Source organism: Mugil cephalus, chromosome 16, assembly GCF_022458985.1.
Source record: "Mugil cephalus isolate CIBA_MC_2020 chromosome 16, CIBA_Mcephalus_1.1, whole genome shotgun sequence".
Classification (NCBI taxonomy): domain Eukaryota; kingdom Metazoa; phylum Chordata; class Actinopteri; order Mugiliformes; family Mugilidae; genus Mugil; species Mugil cephalus.
The window spans coordinates 23,318,428-23,339,093 of NC_061785.1; the positions used below are offsets into that span (position 1 = coordinate 23,318,428).

General features: G+C 39.1%; 1 protein-coding gene across 2 annotated transcripts; it reads left to right on the plus strand.

Annotated features, from left to right (window-relative positions):
• The first annotated feature begins 786 nt into the window (after positions 1-786).
• On the plus strand, positions 787-19,655 carry LOC125022344 (V-type proton ATPase 116 kDa subunit a 1-like). Of its 2 annotated transcripts, none has more exons than XM_047608943.1 (22): positions 787-912; positions 2,538-2,694; positions 3,149-3,227; positions 3,439-3,536; positions 3,624-3,752; positions 4,018-4,100; positions 4,364-4,490; positions 4,939-5,021; positions 5,697-5,790; positions 6,552-6,764; positions 7,157-7,307; positions 8,058-8,197; positions 8,270-8,433; positions 8,588-8,678; positions 8,776-8,894; positions 9,329-9,545; positions 10,267-10,374; positions 11,149-11,349; positions 12,730-12,747; positions 14,297-14,414; positions 14,874-15,045; positions 18,217-19,655. In XM_047608943.1, exons 2-22 carry the CDS (start codon positions 2,578-2,580, stop codon positions 18,308-18,310), a joined length of 2,616 nt encoding a protein of 871 aa, XP_047464899.1. In that variant the 5' UTR covers positions 787-912; positions 2,538-2,577; the 3' UTR covers positions 18,311-19,655. The 2 variants fall into 2 exon arrangements, with proteins under 2 accessions (XP_047464899.1, XP_047464900.1); XM_047608944.1 differs by having other exon boundaries at positions 11,242-11,349.
• The last annotated feature ends 1,011 nt before the right edge of the window (positions 19,656-20,666 follow it).

A 20,666-nucleotide genomic window follows, 5' to 3' on the forward strand; every position in this document is an offset into this window, starting at 1 on the left:
ATGTAATCCATTCTGATTCCATAATGTTGAGATCAGGACTGTGTGGTGTCCAGACAATCTACTGTATACCTCTGTTTTCTCCATGATAATATCATGTTACTATAGGTGCACAAATATCAAAAGTGAGTAAACCATGTGCATATACTGACTATAATACATGTATTTAATGACAGAATATTAAAGCTGCTAATGCCAATGTATTTACAATTGCAGTGGATCAAATGATGTGTAAAGTCCAGGCTCTAGCTTGCAGTAAAACCTTATCCTGTCCCTAGTCCCTCAGCTTTGGCATCCTTTCGTTTTCTAGTCCTCTCTGCTTACAGTAAATGCCATTGTACAAAACCTATAGTGGTTGGTTTACGCATAGACATTACATTTGAGTAAATAAAAACCTGATCACAGGACTTTAATCGTCTTTTCAGTTCAAAATAAATACAATTCTGTTGTATTTATACAATGGCAATAACACTAATAACAATAATTATGAAATGTATTAGTTAAAAACATTGTGTTTCTATTCGGTTTTATTGTAAGGGGTCCTCATAGTGTGTGAGGAAAGGATATAGCCTCCACTTGGATCATTATGTATGTAGTCTATATATCAGCATGTACAATGTCATGTATTCTAGAAAAGGCTTTAAAAATCGCGTCTTTTATAACATATTAACACTATATATATTTTATAATTGAATGCTTTTAGAATACATTTAATTGATACATTTTCAAAATAAAATCATGTTGCTGACAAATAGAGTGAAGACACAAAGCTTTATTTTGAAATCATCTGTTTTCCGTAGCACAGTCTAGCTGACTGCCTCAAACTTGACGCACAGCTGTGGACCAAAGCGTCCAGCATCCAGGAGGGTTTGACAGGAGGAGCTGAAGGAAGCTGAGCTGCAGCATCTCATACGGGTGAGGGCATGAACATAATGACAATAATATTGTCGAGGCCTTTTGGCTGCTTCTTTATATCAATGAGGGAATTATAAGCAACAGTCCACTGAATAGATTTATTTGTGGTTGCTCGTTTGTTGTTGCTAGTAAATTACGCATTTTAACGCAGTCAAACATCGTGTCGAACTAACCGTTGTCACCATTTGTAGTGACCGTCCTAACGCTACACTACAGCTCGTGAGGCCGTCATCATATTGTGGTATTGCGGGCCTGTATCGGCCACACAATGATGTTTTTGCGAGACAAAACTAATATAAATATTTAAAATGGACGCAACATCATTTTAGAATGTATCCTACTCGACTACGAATGGTGGCTTAGTTTTAAAAGCGCCCAGTATTAGTCCGTCTGTGAGGGCGAGTAGGCAGCATCATGGCGTCCTTGAGAGTGAAGGGCAGACCTCCAGCAGGGGGGATGCTGCGACATCAGAGATGGTTTCAGCCGCCCTTTCAACGATAGGACTGGTTTTATAATGCTATTAAACACACCTACTTAGGGGTTAGCAGCTTGATATTTAGGTCCTGCGCTACTACAGTCTGTGAGCTAGGCCTGCTGCCATCTTTATCAAACAAACGCCATTCTCTTCCGTGTTCTCTAGCATCATCATTGACACCTGGTCACGCTTACAGCTCCTCTTCAAGCTTCCACTGCAGGCAGCTCAGCGCCAAGTGCTTCCTCTTTATTTTCATCTGTTTAAGTATACCTCACACATTTAGATGAATTACGGTTCAATTACAACAAAATTACTGAAATGGATTTTACTTGTTCTTATGATACTGTTATTATGAATATATTACTGCACTGTAATACAGTGATAAATGCTCCAACATGCTTCAGTGGAGTTATTTTTCAAAATTTTCTCAAGTGATTGAAGTAACTGAAGTAATTCGAGGAGGGCAATAAAACATTAATGTTATTTACAGTTATACAGTTAGGAAATAGAAATACAACAGTGCCAATATTCGACACACGAGTCCTTGCATAATACAATAGCACAGAGAGTTAGCTAACTGCAGCTGTTGTGAGCTGGACTAGCAAAGATATAGTTGCATTGATTTATTAGCTGATTTGTCACTGCACAGTGGCTGAAGGAGGAGAAGAAGTGCTTGGGCTGAGGATTTGCTGTTAAAGGCATTTTCAAGATGGACTTTTCAAGAAAACCTCGTTAATAAAGGTCAGACAACTCAGACGCTGCAAAAAAAGTATTTGTCAGCCACTTGGCTCACATGGTCAGAGGAAAACTCTCACAGACATACACACAAGTGTGTACGTCCATGCGGAGTTCCGTCCATCCAAAACAGAGAGGAGGAGAGAAGTGGAGATGCAGATGATGAAGAAAATTAAATGAACTATTATCTTTACTATCTTTGCCTAAAATAGATCAGTAACATCATTATTTAGTAGATGTCTTCTATAGGAAAAGTGACATTCAGTTGTATGAAGCTGGAGGGCATTGAAGGCCTGGATGGAAAATGCACGGCCCGCCACTGTTATAATGTGTATATATTATTATATTGTTATTATTATTATTATTTAAAATGTTTAAATCTAATAGCTCTTATGTCTTCCTGTCTTTGGTGCAGTGTTTCTTTATTCTAGTGGAGTAGGAGTGTGTTGGCCACCATGGGGGAACTGTTCAGGAGTGAGGAAATGACCCTAGCCCAGCTCTTTCTCCAGTCAGAGGCAGCCTACTGCTGTGTCAGTGAGCTGGGAGAACTAGGCATGGTCCAGTTTCGAGATGTAAGTATCAAAATATATATGACATTTATATGGCATTTATCATCGGGCAGAAATAATGGATTGTCAATTAAGAGCAAAGAAAACTATCTGCTCCAAGAACATAGTAGTCAAACAAGGATATTTTGGTTTGCATTGCAAGATTTTTCATAAAAAAGGAGCTGAAGCCTGTTATCAGCTGACCTGACCATGTTAGGATATAGTAGTATAGTAGTTATTTTAAATTAGGTTTTAATAACTGTGTCTTTACATAGAATTACTATGTATATGTATTAACTGTTATATCATTGTTGTGTTGACCTGTAACTTATTAGTGTGATTGTGATTGCTTCAAATAAATTGCTCTCCCTACTGTTAAAAAAGTTGTCCGAAACAGAATCAGAATGACCATTTAAATGTTGTGGCTTTACGCTAACGTTTCATTGAGCATAATATTTCTGTTATTTTCTGTCCACAGTTGAATCCAGATGTAAATGTGTTCCAGCGCAAGTTTGTAAATGAAGTGAGAAGATGTGAGGAGATGGACCGCAAACTGAGTGAGTAATGAAACAAATGTAATGTTTAGGCACAGCCAAAAAATATGTAGCTGTTGAATCTGATTCAGTTTATCTTTATTTTCTAATCTTTAACTGCTCATGTTAGACAAACGCCACATCTTGTTATTCCACACTGAAAGAATAATCAAAAATGTATCTCCTAGAAAAATATGATAATGATTTGATTGCATTCATTCTCTCTGCTGAGCAGGGTTTGTTGAGAAGGAGATCAAAAAGGCCAGCATCCCAACAGTGGACACTGGAGAGAATCCTGAAGTACCTTTTCCCAGAGACATGATTGACCTAGAGGTAATCAGTTAATTAAATAATACCCATCAAAATTATGTTATCACTTCCTCATTTAAACTTTGAGTGTTTGTTCATTACACTTGACAGGCCACTTTTGAGAAGTTGGAAAATGAACTGAAAGAGATCAACACCAACCAGGAAGCACTAAAGAAGAACTTCCTGGAGCTGACGGAGCTCAAACACATTCTACATCGAACACAACAGTTCTTTGATGAGGTTTGCTTATTTTACTGACACCGACAGATGGATCACTGAGATTATGTGTGTTAATCCAGTATAATCCTGTATCCCATTTTGATAGATTTTTTTTTGCTTTTGTAAATTGTCAGTTATTCAGACCCTCAGTGAACCTGAGGATGGGGTTTATTGGAAGATGTTGGATAGATTATATTCTAATTCACTGATTCTAAAGCAAAAGCAGAATGACAAGAAAAAATAGTTGAAAGAACAAACAGAATGAATTAATAAATTATTTTGACAGATGGAGGATCCTAACCTGTTGGAGGAGTCCTCAGCTCTGATGGAGGGCAGTGAAGGGGGGCGAGGAGCCCCACTCAGACTCGGGTAACGCTTGACAACTGCATCATATTCTCTAATATACACATCACATATATTGCAGCATATTAGCAAGACGAAGTGTATTTTGATGATTTTGATGATGGTGATGATAATGATGATATTCAGACTATGTTTCGTCATTTTGGTCCCTGGCATTTATGTATCTACATTTTCTCAAATGTTGATCTTTTTTTTTTCACTCAAAATGTTCACTGTATGCATACCACGGTCAACTTTTTAATTTGTTTTCGAATGCTTTCCCTGTGCAGGTTTGTTGCTGGAGTCATCAGCAGAGAGAGGATACCGACCTTTGAGAGGATGCTGTGGAGGGTGTGTCGTGGTAATGTCTTCTTGAGGAAGGCAGAGATTGAGGACCCCTTGGAGGACCCTGCCACGGTTAGCATACAACAGAATTATCATTCAGTTAGTTAATAAAGAAGGAATTACGAAAGATACAGAATGAGAGCACAGCAATGTGAACTTAAAAGTATAGAAACATACACTATGGAAATGTTGTCATTTTATTCACAAACAACAATACCATTTCAACCATAAACCAAATGTACAGCTTTTCTTAATCAAAATTAAATGTTCTCTTAAAGGCAGCATATCTATCTAACATTACCTAGCACAAATCATATTTGTATGTGTATATAAAATACACTAAACCACTGAATGTTGTGAATTGTGTCTCTAGAGTGCACTTCAGCATTCCTCTGTTAAAGACTAATGATATGCAGTTCTGCCAGGACTTTTTATATGTTAACCCTAAGCCTCTTTTCAGGCTGAGCAAAATTCGGATTAGCAGCATCTGTTTTATAATACATTCTACTCTTTTTAACAGGGCGATCAAGTCCACAAGTCAGTGTTCATCATCTTCTTCCAGGGCGACCAGTTGAAGAACAGGGTGAAGAAGATCTGTGAGGGGTGGGTGTTTCACAATAAGTCATTTGCTCTTCCTTGCTGTACTTCATACAATTTTCAGTGACTTAAATAAAGTCCAATCTGACATTTCCTAAGGATATAACATTATGGATGTTTGACCCTTGTGTTTTGGCACAAAAACACAGGTCCCACAAATAATATGGACATGATCCCTGTTATTGTAAGTTCTTTGGTTGTGTTTGGTCATATGCAGAAGTCATAAGTCATGGCATAGGCACACAGTCATGTACACAGGGACCACAACATGAAGCTTAGCTTGGTTTTGATTAGGTTAATTTCTGAAGTGAGAAGAGGACAGTGGATTCCTTAACTACTCAACTGATCAGTTAGAGATGATTTTAAGATTAGTTTATAAGAGCTCATGCTGTCCCTCTGTTCCATAAAAAGACAGAACCCCCACAGATCTGGTTTTCATTGTGTTTGCCACCACTCTTTAATATATAGGTCAGCTGTCATTCATGTGATAAATAGTATAAAATAAATAGAATTTTCGTAGTGCTAACATGTAATGGCTTTCGAAGGACCAACAACCTATAGCACTGCACTGTTGACTAACATTATATGCACATCTCCATGCAGAATTAGACACATTTCTAACTAAAGGGATGTGTCCCAATGTGTGGGGAGCTGAAGCTGATGATGGTTATATTTCTCCAGGTTCCGTGCCTCTCTCTACCCATGTCCAGAGACCCCTCAGGAGAGGAAGGAGATGCTGGCTGGAGTCAACAGCCGCATTGATGACCTCCAGATGGTAAGTTGCATATAAACCACATGCTACATATGCTGATGGAAGACTGTCAGGTGAAATAGCTTTTAAATAGATTTATGAATAGGTTAGAGGGAGGGTAGGTGACCTTGGAGGGATGCCTGTTATTGTTTAAGCCAAATCAGCAACGGGAATGCAGATCTTTCATTTATAAGTCTTTCAAAGGCTCTTTGTACTCTTTGTTACACTGCTGTTCACTAAACAACAAGAAATTAATCATAAACCTTGCACAACAGGATATCTGTGTTCAGGCTCTTGGTCAGTTTTCCTCGATAAAATGAATTTCCAATCATATTACAAAAGCCCTCATAGTGTGGGGCATGTGTTATCTTGTGCATTAGGTCTTATCTGTGCTAGACCTTTGTCCTGTCTCAGTGTTGTGGTTCCCCAACCTTTTCCATATTAAGTATGGAAAAAGTCCTGGTTCTGCTTGAGAGGTCTGCCTTAGTCACTGCCAGTCACACACGATGTGTTACACCAATGCAAATACAGAGCAGGCTTACTTAGAAATTTTAATTCTGTGCACACCTTTGATGTAAGTCTGGTATCGTAGATAACTTAACAAATGAGGAGTTCTATGAGAGAATCTATCTATCTATATGTCCATCTATCTATCTATCTATCTATCTATCTATCTATCTATCTATCTATCTATCTATCTATCTATCTATCTATCTATCTATCTATCTATCTATCTATCTATCTATCTATCTATCTATCTATCTATCCACCATGTCCTGCTGTAGGTGCTGAACCAAACAGAGGACCACCGTCAACGAGTGTTACAAGCTGCCTCAAAGACTATGCGAGTGTGGTTCATCAAGGTGAGGAAGATGAAGGCCATCTACCATACACTCAACCTTTGCAACATCGATGTCACCCAGAAATGTCTGATTGCCGAGGTGTGGTGCCCTGTCTCAGACCTGGACTCAATTCAGTTTGCTCTGCGCAGAGGAACGGTGAGTTTAATATTTTTTTTTACATTTGTTTATTTGTACCTCCTAAAGAAAAAAGTAATAAAAAAATATTTTCTAGTCTATTACACTAGAATGGCCTTTCCAGGCCGCACAACAACCCCATTATGATTCCAAAGCCATTGTGCACATGTCTGATTTTTTTCAGAAGTGATAAATCTGTAGTTGCACATTTCTGTACAACTACAGTATCTAAGCCTCAGTTCTCTGAATGGTTATCTCAGGTATTGTTTTTAGGCTACAACCTGGAGAACATGACTGAGTACTTAAGCTCTAATACCTAGTGTTTGCAAAGTTTGATGAGGTTACAATTTCAGTTAAGCACTGCAACACCTGCTACTAGGACAGTGACTGATGTGTGAGGCTTTATTTGGCAGGAGAGGAGCGGCTCGACAGTGCCCTCCATCCTTAACAGGATGCAGACCAAGCAAACTCCACCTACTTTCAACAAGACCAACAAGTTCACATCAGGCTTCCAGAACATTGTTGACGCCTACGGCATCGGGAACTACAGGGAAATCAATCCAGGTTATACGGGAATTTCTTTGTCCAGATTTGAATCAATCGTCACTAAAAACTTCTAATACTGACCACAAAATGGTGGCAGCACTAGTTAGTATTCATGGCTAAACTGATTACTTAGTGTTACAAGATTTTGTCTAGCTCTGTGGTCATTTTTGTGCCCATTGTTACATGAGAATATTATAAAGAATATTAGGAAGGTGGCCATGGTTTTCGTCAGACTAAATTTAGTAACTTAGTAACTTAAAATAGGTTAATGCATACTATGTGCTATATTAGCTTATTTTTGTGTCTTTTATCTTGTGCTTTAGTATGACCAACATCCCGTGCTTTAAGAAAGCTAAGTCTCACATGATGGACAAGTTGACTTCAACCTAACTTGCTTTTTAGGGAAAAATGTTTCTGATCTAAGTAGTTCACTCTCAAACAAAGCATCACTTTTTTTTCTCACACTAAGAAACCAATTGTTTGCAAAGGTTTAGCACATCTGACATTTACAGTGTGTTGCAGCTAATGTGTTTTAGCTGTCAGACTTCAACCTAAGTTGCTTTTTGGGGCAAAAATGTTTCTGATCTAAGTAGTCCACTCTTAAACAAAGCATCACTTTTTTTCTCACACTAAGAAACTAATTGTTTGCAAAGGTTTAGCACATCTGGCATTCACACTGTGTTGCAGCTAATGTATTTTAGCTGTCGGTTTGATTGTTTTAGCCTCAGCATGTTGTGGTCTCTTCACAAAACTTGTAACTTTTTGCAGCTCCCTACACCATCATCACCTTCCCCTTTCTGTTTGCGGTGATGTTTGGTGATATGGGTCATGGCTTGTTGATGACCTGTGCTGCTCTTTACCTGGTCATCCGAGAGAGTCGTATCCTCTCCCAGAAGAGTGACAATGAGGTACAGTGAATCGTAAACAATCATCCACAAAGTCCAAATATCAGAATTCTAAGTTGTTATTTGTTTCTGTAGATGTTCAACATGATTTTTGCTGGTCGCTACATCATTCTTCTGATGGGCATCTTCTCCATTTACACTGGCATAATTTATAATGATTGCTTCTCCAAGTCACTCAACATGTTTGGGTCTGGTTGGAGTGTGAGGCCCATGTTTGGACGCAAAGGAGCAAACTGGACGTAAGTCAACCAGCTCTTCAGCTTCCCACAAGCTTCTGTATGTGGTTGAATAATGTTCTGAAATGCATTGTGTTCCCCTCTTAATCCTGCAGCAGGCAATGGAATTATTCTAATTCTTTTCAGTATTTATTCAGTTGCTGTTGATCTGTCCCAGGTTTGAGACACTTGATGGAAATGCTGTTCTACAGTTAGACCCTGCCATTCCTGGTGTGTTCGGTGGGCCTTATCCAATCGGAATTGACCCGGTAAAAATGGACACTCAGTTAACAACAAAAACTCATTGCTGCGTGCCCTCAAATACTTGTTGTATTTTACAGTACTGTGTGTGTGGACTCAATGCAGATCTGGAATGTTGCCACCAACAAGCTGACTTTCCTCAACTCATTCAAGATGAAGATGTCAGTGATCCTAGGTGTCATCCACATGCTTTTTGGAGTGTCTCTCAGTCTCTTCAATCACTTGTAAGTGCTAGACTGGCTGTGAAAGTTGACATATTATGTGTGTTTTACTCATAGTAATATGTTAATTTTGTCCATATGATTGATTAGATGATTAGAGAAGATTTGGTTCATCTTGCAAACCATTGTACAAGTGCAGCTATTCAGGCACCAAAATGCAGTTTGCTAGTAGTAAAAGTGGTAAAATATATTGTAGGAGTTGTAAAAAAAATAAATAAATAAATAGCACACATATAAACATGTTGCTCAATAGTAAACTGACGAATACAGTAGTAAGGTGGAAACATCACACCTACTCCTGTAATTATATCAAGATAAGTACAAAACATGTCCTGATTTGTCAGATCAAAGTGTATGGGGAGCACATGGAGCTGCAATGATCAATGACATCTGACATCATGTCTGACTTATTTTTGTATGATTTCACTGCGATTCAGGTACTTCAAGAAGCCACTGAATATCTTCTTGGGCTTCATCCCAGAGATTGTCTTCATGTCAAGCCTGTTTGGCTACCTCGTGCTGCTAGTCTTCTACAAGTGGACAGCCTATGATGCCTCCACCTCCAAGGATGCTCCCAGTCTGCTCATTCACTTCATCAACATGTGTCTTTTCAACTACAACGACCCCACCAACAAACCCCTCTACAGGGGACAGGTGCTCTCCCTCCCGCACCCACCCCTCTGCCTCTCCCACCTTCCCTCTCCCTCTAAAACATTTTTGAATACTGAAAGAGAGGTGCAAAGCAGCTGTTAGGGACCAGTATACACTTTATTTTCTTCTGCTTTCCTTTTTGCAATGGGTCAGTTTCAGCTGCAGGGCAGCAGCACAGTAGTGTGTTGCTCTAAAATTCTTCTTGCTGGTATGAAGCCTGAACTGTGGCGACACTTCTCCGGCAAAATGGAGCAGTTAAAATACCACATTATGTACTCTGCTACATATAGTGCAATATGAAAACACCTCTCAGCTAGTTACTTGCTAGTTACCAGAAAAAAAAAGGTTGGGCAGGTCTCACTAAATGTAGAAACTGTAGAACATCCGTAGTAGTGTTTTCCCTCATCAGAGTTACTCTGTAACTCACTGTAATATCAGTGGAATGCTTTTCTCGCATGTGCTATTTATATTATTACAGTGGATTTGTCCAGTGTGAAGGGCTTCTTTTTTCTCTCATTTGAGGCCCCAACAGAAGTACTATGGGGGAGATAGAAACAAAGCAAAATTGAGAAAAGCACATTTCATTTTCAGATTCAAATAAGACAATAATGTTTTCAGTTTGCTTCTGTACTAGCAATTAGAGGGAGGACTGGTTTAGTTCTCACTACGATCTGTTTGTGGAACTAACATTTCCTCATTAACCTCTCTTTGTTTAAATCTGTAGATCGGGATCCAGGTTTTGTTGGTGCTGATTGCCCTTGCATGTGTTCCCTGTATGCTGATTGTGAAAACTATGGTGCTTCGGCGTCAGCACCTGTGGAAAAAGCACCTGGTATGTGGATCTGACCCCACCTACAACCTTATTGCCTATTTTGTTTGAATAACCTTGATATAACCCTTTTTTTTTTTTACTCCTATTGTGCCATTCATTTCAATTCACATTGTATGGTGTAATGTGATTGGTTGTGTTGCCATGACAAAATGCTTAAAGCCTGCCTTGGAAACGCTGATATTTTGGATGAGAAATATTTAGTAAAATACTTCACAGACTGAGGGCACCCTAGCAGCTGATGATCTTCCATTTTAATCCTGTTGCTCTAACTGTATATGTGACAAGTTCCTATCCAAAATGTTATACATGAAGCAGACATTTCTGGCCTTTTATTTATTAATTGAACTGGAGACGTATAACAATATAACCAAACACTTTTCTAAGCATGTTCACAAGTTGTCATAGTACACTTACTTAATTTTTAAATTAAGAGTGTACGTCTTTATTTTTATTGTCAGTGGTAAGCATATAATGCAAAGAATTAATGCTTTATTAAGAATTTTCATCAACTTATCAAAAGCATACATTTCAGGCCCAAAGTAACCAGCAGAGTCAGTTAGCGTTGACCTTCAAATCTCCAGCTCAGTGTGACATGGTTTTAACTAAACCAGTGAGACTATTTAACGAAAAGGATTTATTTACATTGGAATGAAAGTCTTTACCTACTGTCTGGGTGCCCTGTTTTTCCATGAAAATCTATGTAAATTGTACAGGAAGCGTTCATCCTAAGGCTTGCTTTACGCTAGACACAGCTCTTGTGGCTTTTGTATCTAGTCCCAGAAGAGGGAAGAAACCCCAGCAGAGAATCTAGAGCAGTCTTTAGAGCAAACAGGCGTGTCCTCATCATGCACCGGACTCACCCAACAGGGCACGCAGAAGTTCGGAGGGGTGCGGGTGGGCAATGGACCCACGGAGGACGAGGCTGGCATCATGGACCACGACCAGCTCTCCCAGCACTCAGAGGAGGGAGATGAGGTGAGCCAGTGAAACATCACCAAACATCACTGATTCAGCTTTAAGTTGCAGTTCTTTTAATTGGCTAACTGCATTGTAATGCTAACTCTACTTTAACTATTGTGCATGCACTTGGACTATTCTCTGACTTCTTTACAAGTGAAAGTCACCATAAAAGATTTTTCCTGATGCAGATCTCAAATTGTCTTCCTATTTTGGACAATAGTTTTCATCTTTTAAATTAAATAAATATTGCTCGCAGGCTTTATGTATGTCAATGTTGTCCTGAAGCATCATTACAAATATCTAAAGATATTTGAATTTGCGCAATAGTAATGAGACATTGGGTGGACACAACAGTATGCAAGGAGAAAGAGATGTAATGGAGCAGATAGAGAACACTCATGAGAACCAGCAAGTGGAATTTCTGTAAATACCACCCACTTACTTGTGTGTGTGTGTGTGTGTGTGTGTGTGTGTGTGTGTGTGTGTGTGTGTGTGTGTGTGTGAGAGAGAGAGAGAGTTAGAGGTTCAGTGTCTCTCACTTCTCCTGCCTAATGAATCTCACAGTGTTTATGAAGTGAAACCATATTGTGTAGTTTGTTTTTAATGTGTGGGGTACTCAGGCAACTGACAGTAAGACACTGATAACACCCAGGTATATTTAACAGGTACTGTACCTATATGGCAACAAATCTGTCTTTTCTCTTGTGTTTTGTCTGGCTATTTTCTATATTGTAAAATCACCAGAGTATATACATTGACCTTTGAAATCCTGAACAGTGCTATTAGGTGGGGCTGGTTATTTCACATAGTATCATGCTTATCATCACTTATCATGCTGCTGTTCCACCGGATAAGATCAGTGCATTAGTTCAAGTTGTGGGTGTGAATTAAGAGTTGTGCACCTCTGATTGAGATCAGAAGCATCTGATATCAAGTACTGATATCAGTTTGACATGATCCTAGACAGTCACAGCATCCTCTCATTGGAACACATATAAAGGGGAGCGGTGATGCTGACAGGACTAAACAATGAGTTTAAAATGAGAACTCCAATCGGACAGATAATATAGTAGCCAACATTACAGGACGAGACCGACATCTTTAAACAGGTTTGGGGTAGGCTGCCTAGATCCAAAAGTCAAGGTTTTCTTTGTTAGTTTTCAAAGGCTAATGCATGCGCCAGGGAAGGGCGTAGCAATCTATATCCACTGAAAAAAAAAATAGAAACAACAATTTTACTAATGAAAATAAGTCACACAATAATATCCCAAATGTTTTGACTTGTGTCTTGTGGACTGAACTGCAAAATAATGATCCAAGAGTGTAGTGGAAGGTTCCGGATTGATGCAGTTCTTGAATTCACCCACTAACCTTTGAACTTTACTTGCTTTCAAGCACACAGAGGAAGAGCCGGTAAGAGTCTGAGTTTGTCATCTTTGAAGCATGCCTGGATGGTGTCTTGCCCAGTCTGTTGTGCCATAATTACAAAGTTGGGATTTTCTTTCAAATCTGATTGATTTGTCTGCTCGTTTAAATGTCCTATTCTCCCTGACTCCAATTGCCAGGCATGGTCTTGTGAATGATTGTAATGATTTGGGATGTGTGACAGAAACTGTCAAAAGTCACACTGCAGGCAATTTAGTCTCTTAGATATCTTGAAAAATCTGCTAAAACAACTATGACATAAATTGCTTTGCCTACTGCATCACACATCAAAAGTGTGTACATTTATACATGGTAAAACACATTTTGAAACCACATGAGTTTTCACAGTCTGGCCTGTGTGTTTAGCCATTATTTCATGTTAGTAGGTGTTGTTTTCATAGCCATTTCTGTCGGAGTTCCTTTGAATGGAAACAATGAGTGCTGCTTCCATGGACTCTGCTTCATGGGACCAAGGACAAAAGGGAAGCATGGAAAGAGGAAACCAGACAAGCAGCAAGCCAAACTCAACAAGAGTAGTGCACAGCAATAGGCCCCCTTCAGATTACCCCCTCCCTGCCCAGCTCATACAGGAAAGGTTAGCCTTGCTCCAGGATGGAGAGAATGGAGGAACTGTGTTGACTTAACAATACACAAACAAGTCCCTTGGCCGTGATCCTGCTATGGAAGTAGAAGAAACAAATTGAAACAAGCCAAGACCTCTTTGCTCTTGTTTTCTGCTTGACCAGAGTTAAGTCTGAGATAGGGGTCAAAGGTCGAAGCAGACACTCACATTAAGTTCTATTCCAAGTATCTTATACTCTTCAGAAAGTAAAGTGTTTGTTTTACTTATTAACATACATGTATGTATTTACAAAAATCTAAACAGATTCAGACAGAAAATGCACATATAATATCAGTCACAAATAAATCTCTTTTAAATTACAGCAGAGCTGCGTATGAAAGAACTAATATTCTTGAAATTGCACTCCACAGATTTTCTAATGACAGAAGCGATTAAGTTGCACATTAGAGATGATGTAAAGTATGTATGCTTAGTAGTCCAGGTCTTCGAATATCAAAAAAAAACAAAAAACAACTAAATAAATAAATACATAAAGCTAAAACAAAAGCAACCCGACTTATTTAAGTTTTCTCTGAGACATTTCCCATCCAAACGGCTACTTAAATTGTATATGAAGGCAGCTTAAGGACTTCCTATCTATAACTTCAAGGTAAAACACCACAACTACAGAATCCACAACCTGCAATCAACAATCAACAGTATGAATTCTTACACAACAAACAACGTGGTGCCTGAACTGCCTTACTTCAGTGCATGTACTCTACTCACATAATTAAGTTACTTGCAAAGCATTTTTTTGTGTTTTATTGTGAAGAAAAAGTGTGCATGATTCTTTTCTGGATGAATGAAAGTTCCCTCAATGTTTAAGGAGCTTATATTCCTAAAAAGCAAAAACAAAACAACCAACAACAAGTAAATAAAAAACACTCCAGAACCTTTGTCTTTCCATCACAGTTTGATTTTGGTGACGTAGCTGTCCATCAGGCCATCCACACCATAGAGTACTGTCTTGGGTGCATCTCTAACACAGCCTCCTACCTGCGCCTCTGGGCCCTCAGCTTGGCCCATGCACGTGAGTACAGGCTTGTGCACACACACCTAGGCATGATTGATAATACATATTCTGTGAAGGCATTCATATAAAGCTCATTGAATAAAAACTTATTGTAGTACAATATATTGTGTTTTTATAATGAGGAATTAATAGATGAAGATTCCCATGCATGACTCAGAACTCAGGTGGTGGATACTTCAGAAGTAACTGGCAAAGGAGGAAGGAAATGCTGAGACTAAATACAATGGGAATAATGAGACACTGGTGAAACACACAGGGCGGAACAAACAAACAGGAGCAGTAACCACACAGGGGAAATGAAGACATCTGAAATGATAGAGAGTTGGTGGCTATAGAATAAAACAGGGAATGAACAAACCCAGAGATTTAAACACTAGATTCCACAAAGCTAGATGTGTGTTATGTTATCCATACTATGGTGTAAACTTTGTTGTTATCATCCCTGTGTGTATGCAGAGCTGTCAGAGGTGCTTTGGTCCATGGTAATGCACCTGGGTCTATCTTCCCGGAGTGGGGGTGGATTCTTCGGCCTGTCCATCATCTTCTCGGCCTTCGCTACTCTCACAGTTGCTATCCTCCTCGTCATGGAGGGGCTGTCAGCCTTCCTGCATGCCCTGCGACTACACTGGTTAGAGACACACCCATACACAACAACCATACAGAAAATATAATATATCTGTTCTTTTCATGGAATATCCATGCAGGTGTATAAATACATGCTACTTAATTTGTAACATGCATTCTGAGCATGTTCTCATACTTCACACGTATAGAACATAAACAGATAAACACTCATGTAGTATTCCTACATAACGAGGCTCACATTGATAGGAAACACACTGACAGTGAGATTCCATTGCTCACCTTTTGAACTGAGTATCTCTGCCAAACCATTTTCCATTTTACGTGCACTTGAGGAATGCCCACGCATAAATTGGTAGTGTACCAAACAGTGACCGTACAGGAATCCAGAGAACGTCACACACCCTCCAGGTCCATCGCCTCCTAGCACCACCTCTACCCTACAAATCCAGTGTAAGCTGTGAGGGAAGTCAAACATTACAGTGTACAGACATACCGCTGTAGAGTGATGGTGCTTTAGCCAGAACATACAGTAAATGATATGGAAACAACAGTGCACTTATTCACTCGTCTCTTAATGCTGATTCTCTGAGTATAAGAAGTATTGCCACATGTACTTAGTTATAATATTTTGGGATTTAGACTCTGCATGGCCACATAGAACTGATGAGGAGGACTTTTTTTTGTTTTGTTGTTTTTCACTTATAAGAAGCTGCAAGAGAACCAGGATTTCATTTCTGTTAGACAGACATAAAGGGCAGGGGGTGGGATAGGGAGGAAAATGTAAAAAAGTGAGTAAAAAACAGATGTAAAATGGATTAGGAATTTAAAACAAACAGATGTATTGGAACATTGTGTGTGCTGTATAAGAAGTGTGTTCTGCATAGGATCTAAACAGAATGAGCTCAGCTCTTTAACATCAGAAAAGATCTTTACTGACATAGGGGAATGCATAAACTCCCAGTGACCCACAGACTTTTAGACAGTGTGTTTAAGTCTTGTTAAAAGGACTTTCTTAATAAAGCAGCAGTGTGTCAGTTCTGTACGTCTGTGCTAAGGTTAAAAAGAGAAGTGGAGTATTTTTCACAGAGGTAAGTGAATGGAAATAGCCGTGTTCAAAGTAAACAACAGTCACCCTAGGCACTCTCCTCTGCTGTTCACTCTTCACACACATGTGCTGATGAGCTATCTACGCAAACACATAAACAGTATGTCAAGCATAGCGTGTGTAAGGTACAGCCATTATTTCCATCTCCATAGTTATGTGGGGAGGAAGATGAGAGGATCACTCATTTCTTTCCTCTTTTTAAGTGTTGCCCTCTCACAGCTCTGGCAGGCCAAATATTTGCCACGGCTGGGAGACATTCCTGGGCACTCCCCTTGCTCACAGAGGCCAGGCACCAGCAGGAACTCAAAATCCACTTTTAGTTTTTTCCTTCTTAAATATAGTCATCAGAGGTTGTCAGGATTTTAGAATTACACACACTAAGTGTGGATGGAACTTTCCTTGCAAGCCAGCTACATTTACAAGATCACATTTCAGATCATCTGGCCAAGCTTCAGTCTATGCTGCCCCACAGAGTGGACCCATCAGCCTCCCGGTCCTGGTAGCTATCGGTCTGTTTCAGTGTGACAGTCACTTTTAAAAACGCCTCTTCTGCCCACATTTTCCTTAGAAAGATGCCAATAACTGTCTACTACATCATGTTAACTACAGGGCCAGCTATGCTGACTACATGCAAGCATGTGATGACTGCCCAGATGTTTCTGTGTTACAAAACATCTGGCATGTCAGGTTAACAAGGCAGTGTGTGCTGATCAAAATTTAGAAAATACATTAAACAAAATAACACTCAAAGATACAAAATTAATGTATAATGTTTGTATATCATTCATTGAAAGATTTTAATCCTTTTTAATTTATGTCTGGAGATAGAGATATACACCAATGAGCCACAGCATTAAGACCACTGAAAGGAGATGTGAAAAACATAGACATTGTTGTAACAATCCAATGTTCTGCTGGTAAATCTTTGGATCTGACATTCATGTGGATGTTGCTTAAACATGTACCATCCACCTAGACCAGATCAGACACCCCCAGCCCATAGCAATGACGCTCCTTGATGGCAGTAGCCACCCACAGTAGGATGTCTGACACAGGCACACACACAAAAACGTTTTAGGAACAACTCAAAAAGGACACATTTAGGCTGTATTTGACAATGCAAATGTCCCAGTCAGTCAGACTTGTCGTTTAACAGAATTTATCCTGCCAGGTCCCTAGTGAAAAGTCATTGTACTTTCTTGTTGACTGTAATTTCTGATGTTAATAAAGTGTCATTGATTTGTATGCTTTTCTGCTACTCGACACTTCGACACTACATGAGGGGAAAAGGGGAACTCTGGATAGTGTCTGGACCTGATTCTCTGGAAATTCGGCCTGGTTTAAAACTGTGTTTACACATAAATCTAAAACCCTGCATAGATTTTGATTAACTGTACCATTCATAAATAATTTGCTTTCCGTATTAGAACTGCTTCAGAGCATGTGTGTGTATGCACAGATGATGAAGCCCTGACTTTTCTCCTTCAAAGACAAACTACATCTACTCACCATTTTGGTTATTGCAACCCAAGCATCTTCTTTTTATTATTATTATTATTTATATTTTACCATCATTATCGTCATAGTATGTCTTATAACACTTAAAAAAACCCATGGTCTGAGACTCTCAGAGCAAGCGTTGAGGCGACAGTGGTCAGTAAAAAACCCCCTTTCAACAAAAAGAGCACTGATCATTTTTTTTAATCATATCTAGCCATTACTAATAAATAGTTTGAATGCACTCATTGTGTAGCACTTTTTAAAAGCACTTTTTCAAATTAATATAATTTGGATCAGATGTAGCTGAACAGCCTTTTGCTGGTTGTTCAGATAGGCATCCCTTTATTTATATTATAGTAAACTGATTTTTATTATTTTAGCTTTTTTTCTCAGAAAGCATCTTTTGTCTACCATTTACAGTTTGCATGTAAGTCTAAATATGTCCCAGTATTCAAGGTCCTCATGGCACTCAATGCACCGTGTCGCTTTGGTCTGCGTTAAAACATGCACTTCAAATGTGAAGTGATTACCTTGGGAGTCATTGTGGTGTATTTTTGTAACTGTTAGCCTTCTTTAACCCAAATTTGGTTTTCTATTTTTTTCTTTCAGGGTGGAGTTCCAGAACAAGTTCTACTCGGGCCAGGGCTTTAAGTTTGTCCCCTTCTCCTTCGAGAGCATCCTTGATGGACGTTTTGACGACTGATCAGCTTTATGTTGGCCGGCATGAATCAAGAATCCCCGTCATCACCTCCCTGACTCTGTGTATGTGTTTGTGTGAGTGTGCATGAGCCCCAGTACAACCCTCTGTCACCCTCTAGTGTTTAATGGTGTATGACCTATAATGTAGTCAATGTAAAAGGGTTTTCCAGTGTACAAGTTTCAAGCTGTACCCTCCCAGTTGGCCACAAACCCACTAGACCTGATAAACAAATTATCAATCAAAATCAAATAAATGTTGCACTTTAGTAACATTTATTCTATAATTATGTAGTCATTCACTTAATAATCTTTAAGGAAAATGAACAGTATATTGTAAAGTGAACTAAATCAAGCAAATAGCTTAATCATAAGCTTATTGTTGTCAGGCGGCCTTTAAACATCTCTCTGCACACAGAATGTCTCTTCCTGACATCCGTCTCCTCATAGGTTAGTTGTGACTCTTTATGACACATAAAATGCTGTTTCTTCTAGTCTCTCCAGTAAATTGAAATTTATGTCACAGTTGGTTTGTTAGGACTGATTTTTCATTCTAAGGAGCACTCTATAAAAACAGAACCTGCTAACTGCACCACAACTGGAAGATGACCTAGACACAAATTGTTAAACATAAATTACTTCAGTCTTACAGGCACCATCAGTAAGTGCTCAGCTTCTTGCAGTGTTCCACTGGAAAAACCTTTTAAGATTGATATTGCTCATGAAATATTCCCAAATCCTAGTGTCAGTGTTCTGCATTACACATTCATCTAAAAGGGTGAGTCAGTAACATTTGACTGCAGTTATATTTCATGGTATAGATAAGAATTAAAATATACATTTGGTTTAAATGGGTGTATTGATTTGTTTTTTGACGACCATGAGTGAATCAGTGTTACAGTGTGTTGAGAAGGTCTCTGAGGAGGTGCAGGCCTGATCTGGTGTTCTCTCTTGCTGTGATCTGGAATTTCCGTGTGCTCATTCTATGTGATGTTTTGTAAACCAGTAAAATAAGTGAACAGACGTATTCAGCCTGAAATGTTCAAAGGTTCATTGTGCGATCGATATCAGTTGCTTTGTCCCACATATGAAAGAGCTGTGTTGACACATTTTTAGTGCATTTGTGTTTTAATGTATCTTACCTTGGATTTTGAGTTTTATCACTGGTGATTCTTGTGTTTGTTATCCTTCATGAAAACATATTTTTAAGTGGTTACTTTTTCATATTTGCATTTTCATGGAAAAAGGGAGAGACACTTTACAGCAAACATGCAAATGATGCTGGACAGTGACTGGTAACATGTAAGATGATGTGTTGTGGTCAGTAATAAACATAAACCTGGGGATTCGAATTGTGTCTTTTCTTTGTTTCTTTTGCTATTTATTTATATTTAGTCCCTAGAGCTCCACACCTGCAGCTCTAGGTTCATAATGAATGACACAAATCTAATTATACTTATCATGCATCCCTGACAATTAATATTGTTATGTGCACAGGGTAGGAACATGTTTCCCTGAACAAGCAAAGTGTTCTTTTGCCATCCACTCATATACCTAGAATACTAAAAGATACATATAAAACAAAATATAAATTTCTTTTTGCATTGTTCTATTGTTGTGCTTAGGGTCCTGCTTGCTGCCTTCTCAGTTGCTTGCTTGCTTGAGATGGTTGGGTTTAGATAAGGAGCTAGAGGGAATGCTGCAGATTGCTATGGAAGTAATGCGCTGCCATAGACAGCAGAGGGCGCTGAGCCGCAATATTGACCAGAGCCTTTGATTAGAGAGACTCCGTTCTATCCCTTTATGCTGATCGGTTCTGGGTTCTGTGTCTATGATCGGTTCTGAGCTGATCGCGTGTTTCTTGGGCGCCATGTTTGCTACATCGAACCAATATTGACATAGAGAAGTGGTAATGACACTGAATAAAATTGGATTAAAGGTTAAAATATGCCACAGTGCTCAGCCTACAGCTGCAGCACAGGATCAGGAAAACACGGGAGAAAGCTGTGGGAGCTGAAGGTGAAAAGGAAGAACAGATTTCTCCCTATTATGTGAGGTAAATGTCAAGGTCTGTCTTTGACGTTTGTTAAGATTGTATATAAGAAAAATAAAGTCACCCCATCTTTAATGTGTACCTTGATCTCAAAAACACCAAACACTGCTTTAACATTTATAAGCCCGTTAATGGTGAAAATGAGCGATTTATTTCGACATAGCACACCCGAACCATAAGGTTACACTATAGAACGTTCCCTCCGACATATCAAACATGGCGCCCATGATTTGTGTTGCACAGACTCTGTAATATACGACTCTGATGTTGACACTACGAGGACGGCCGAGATCTGTGTCAAACTCACGAC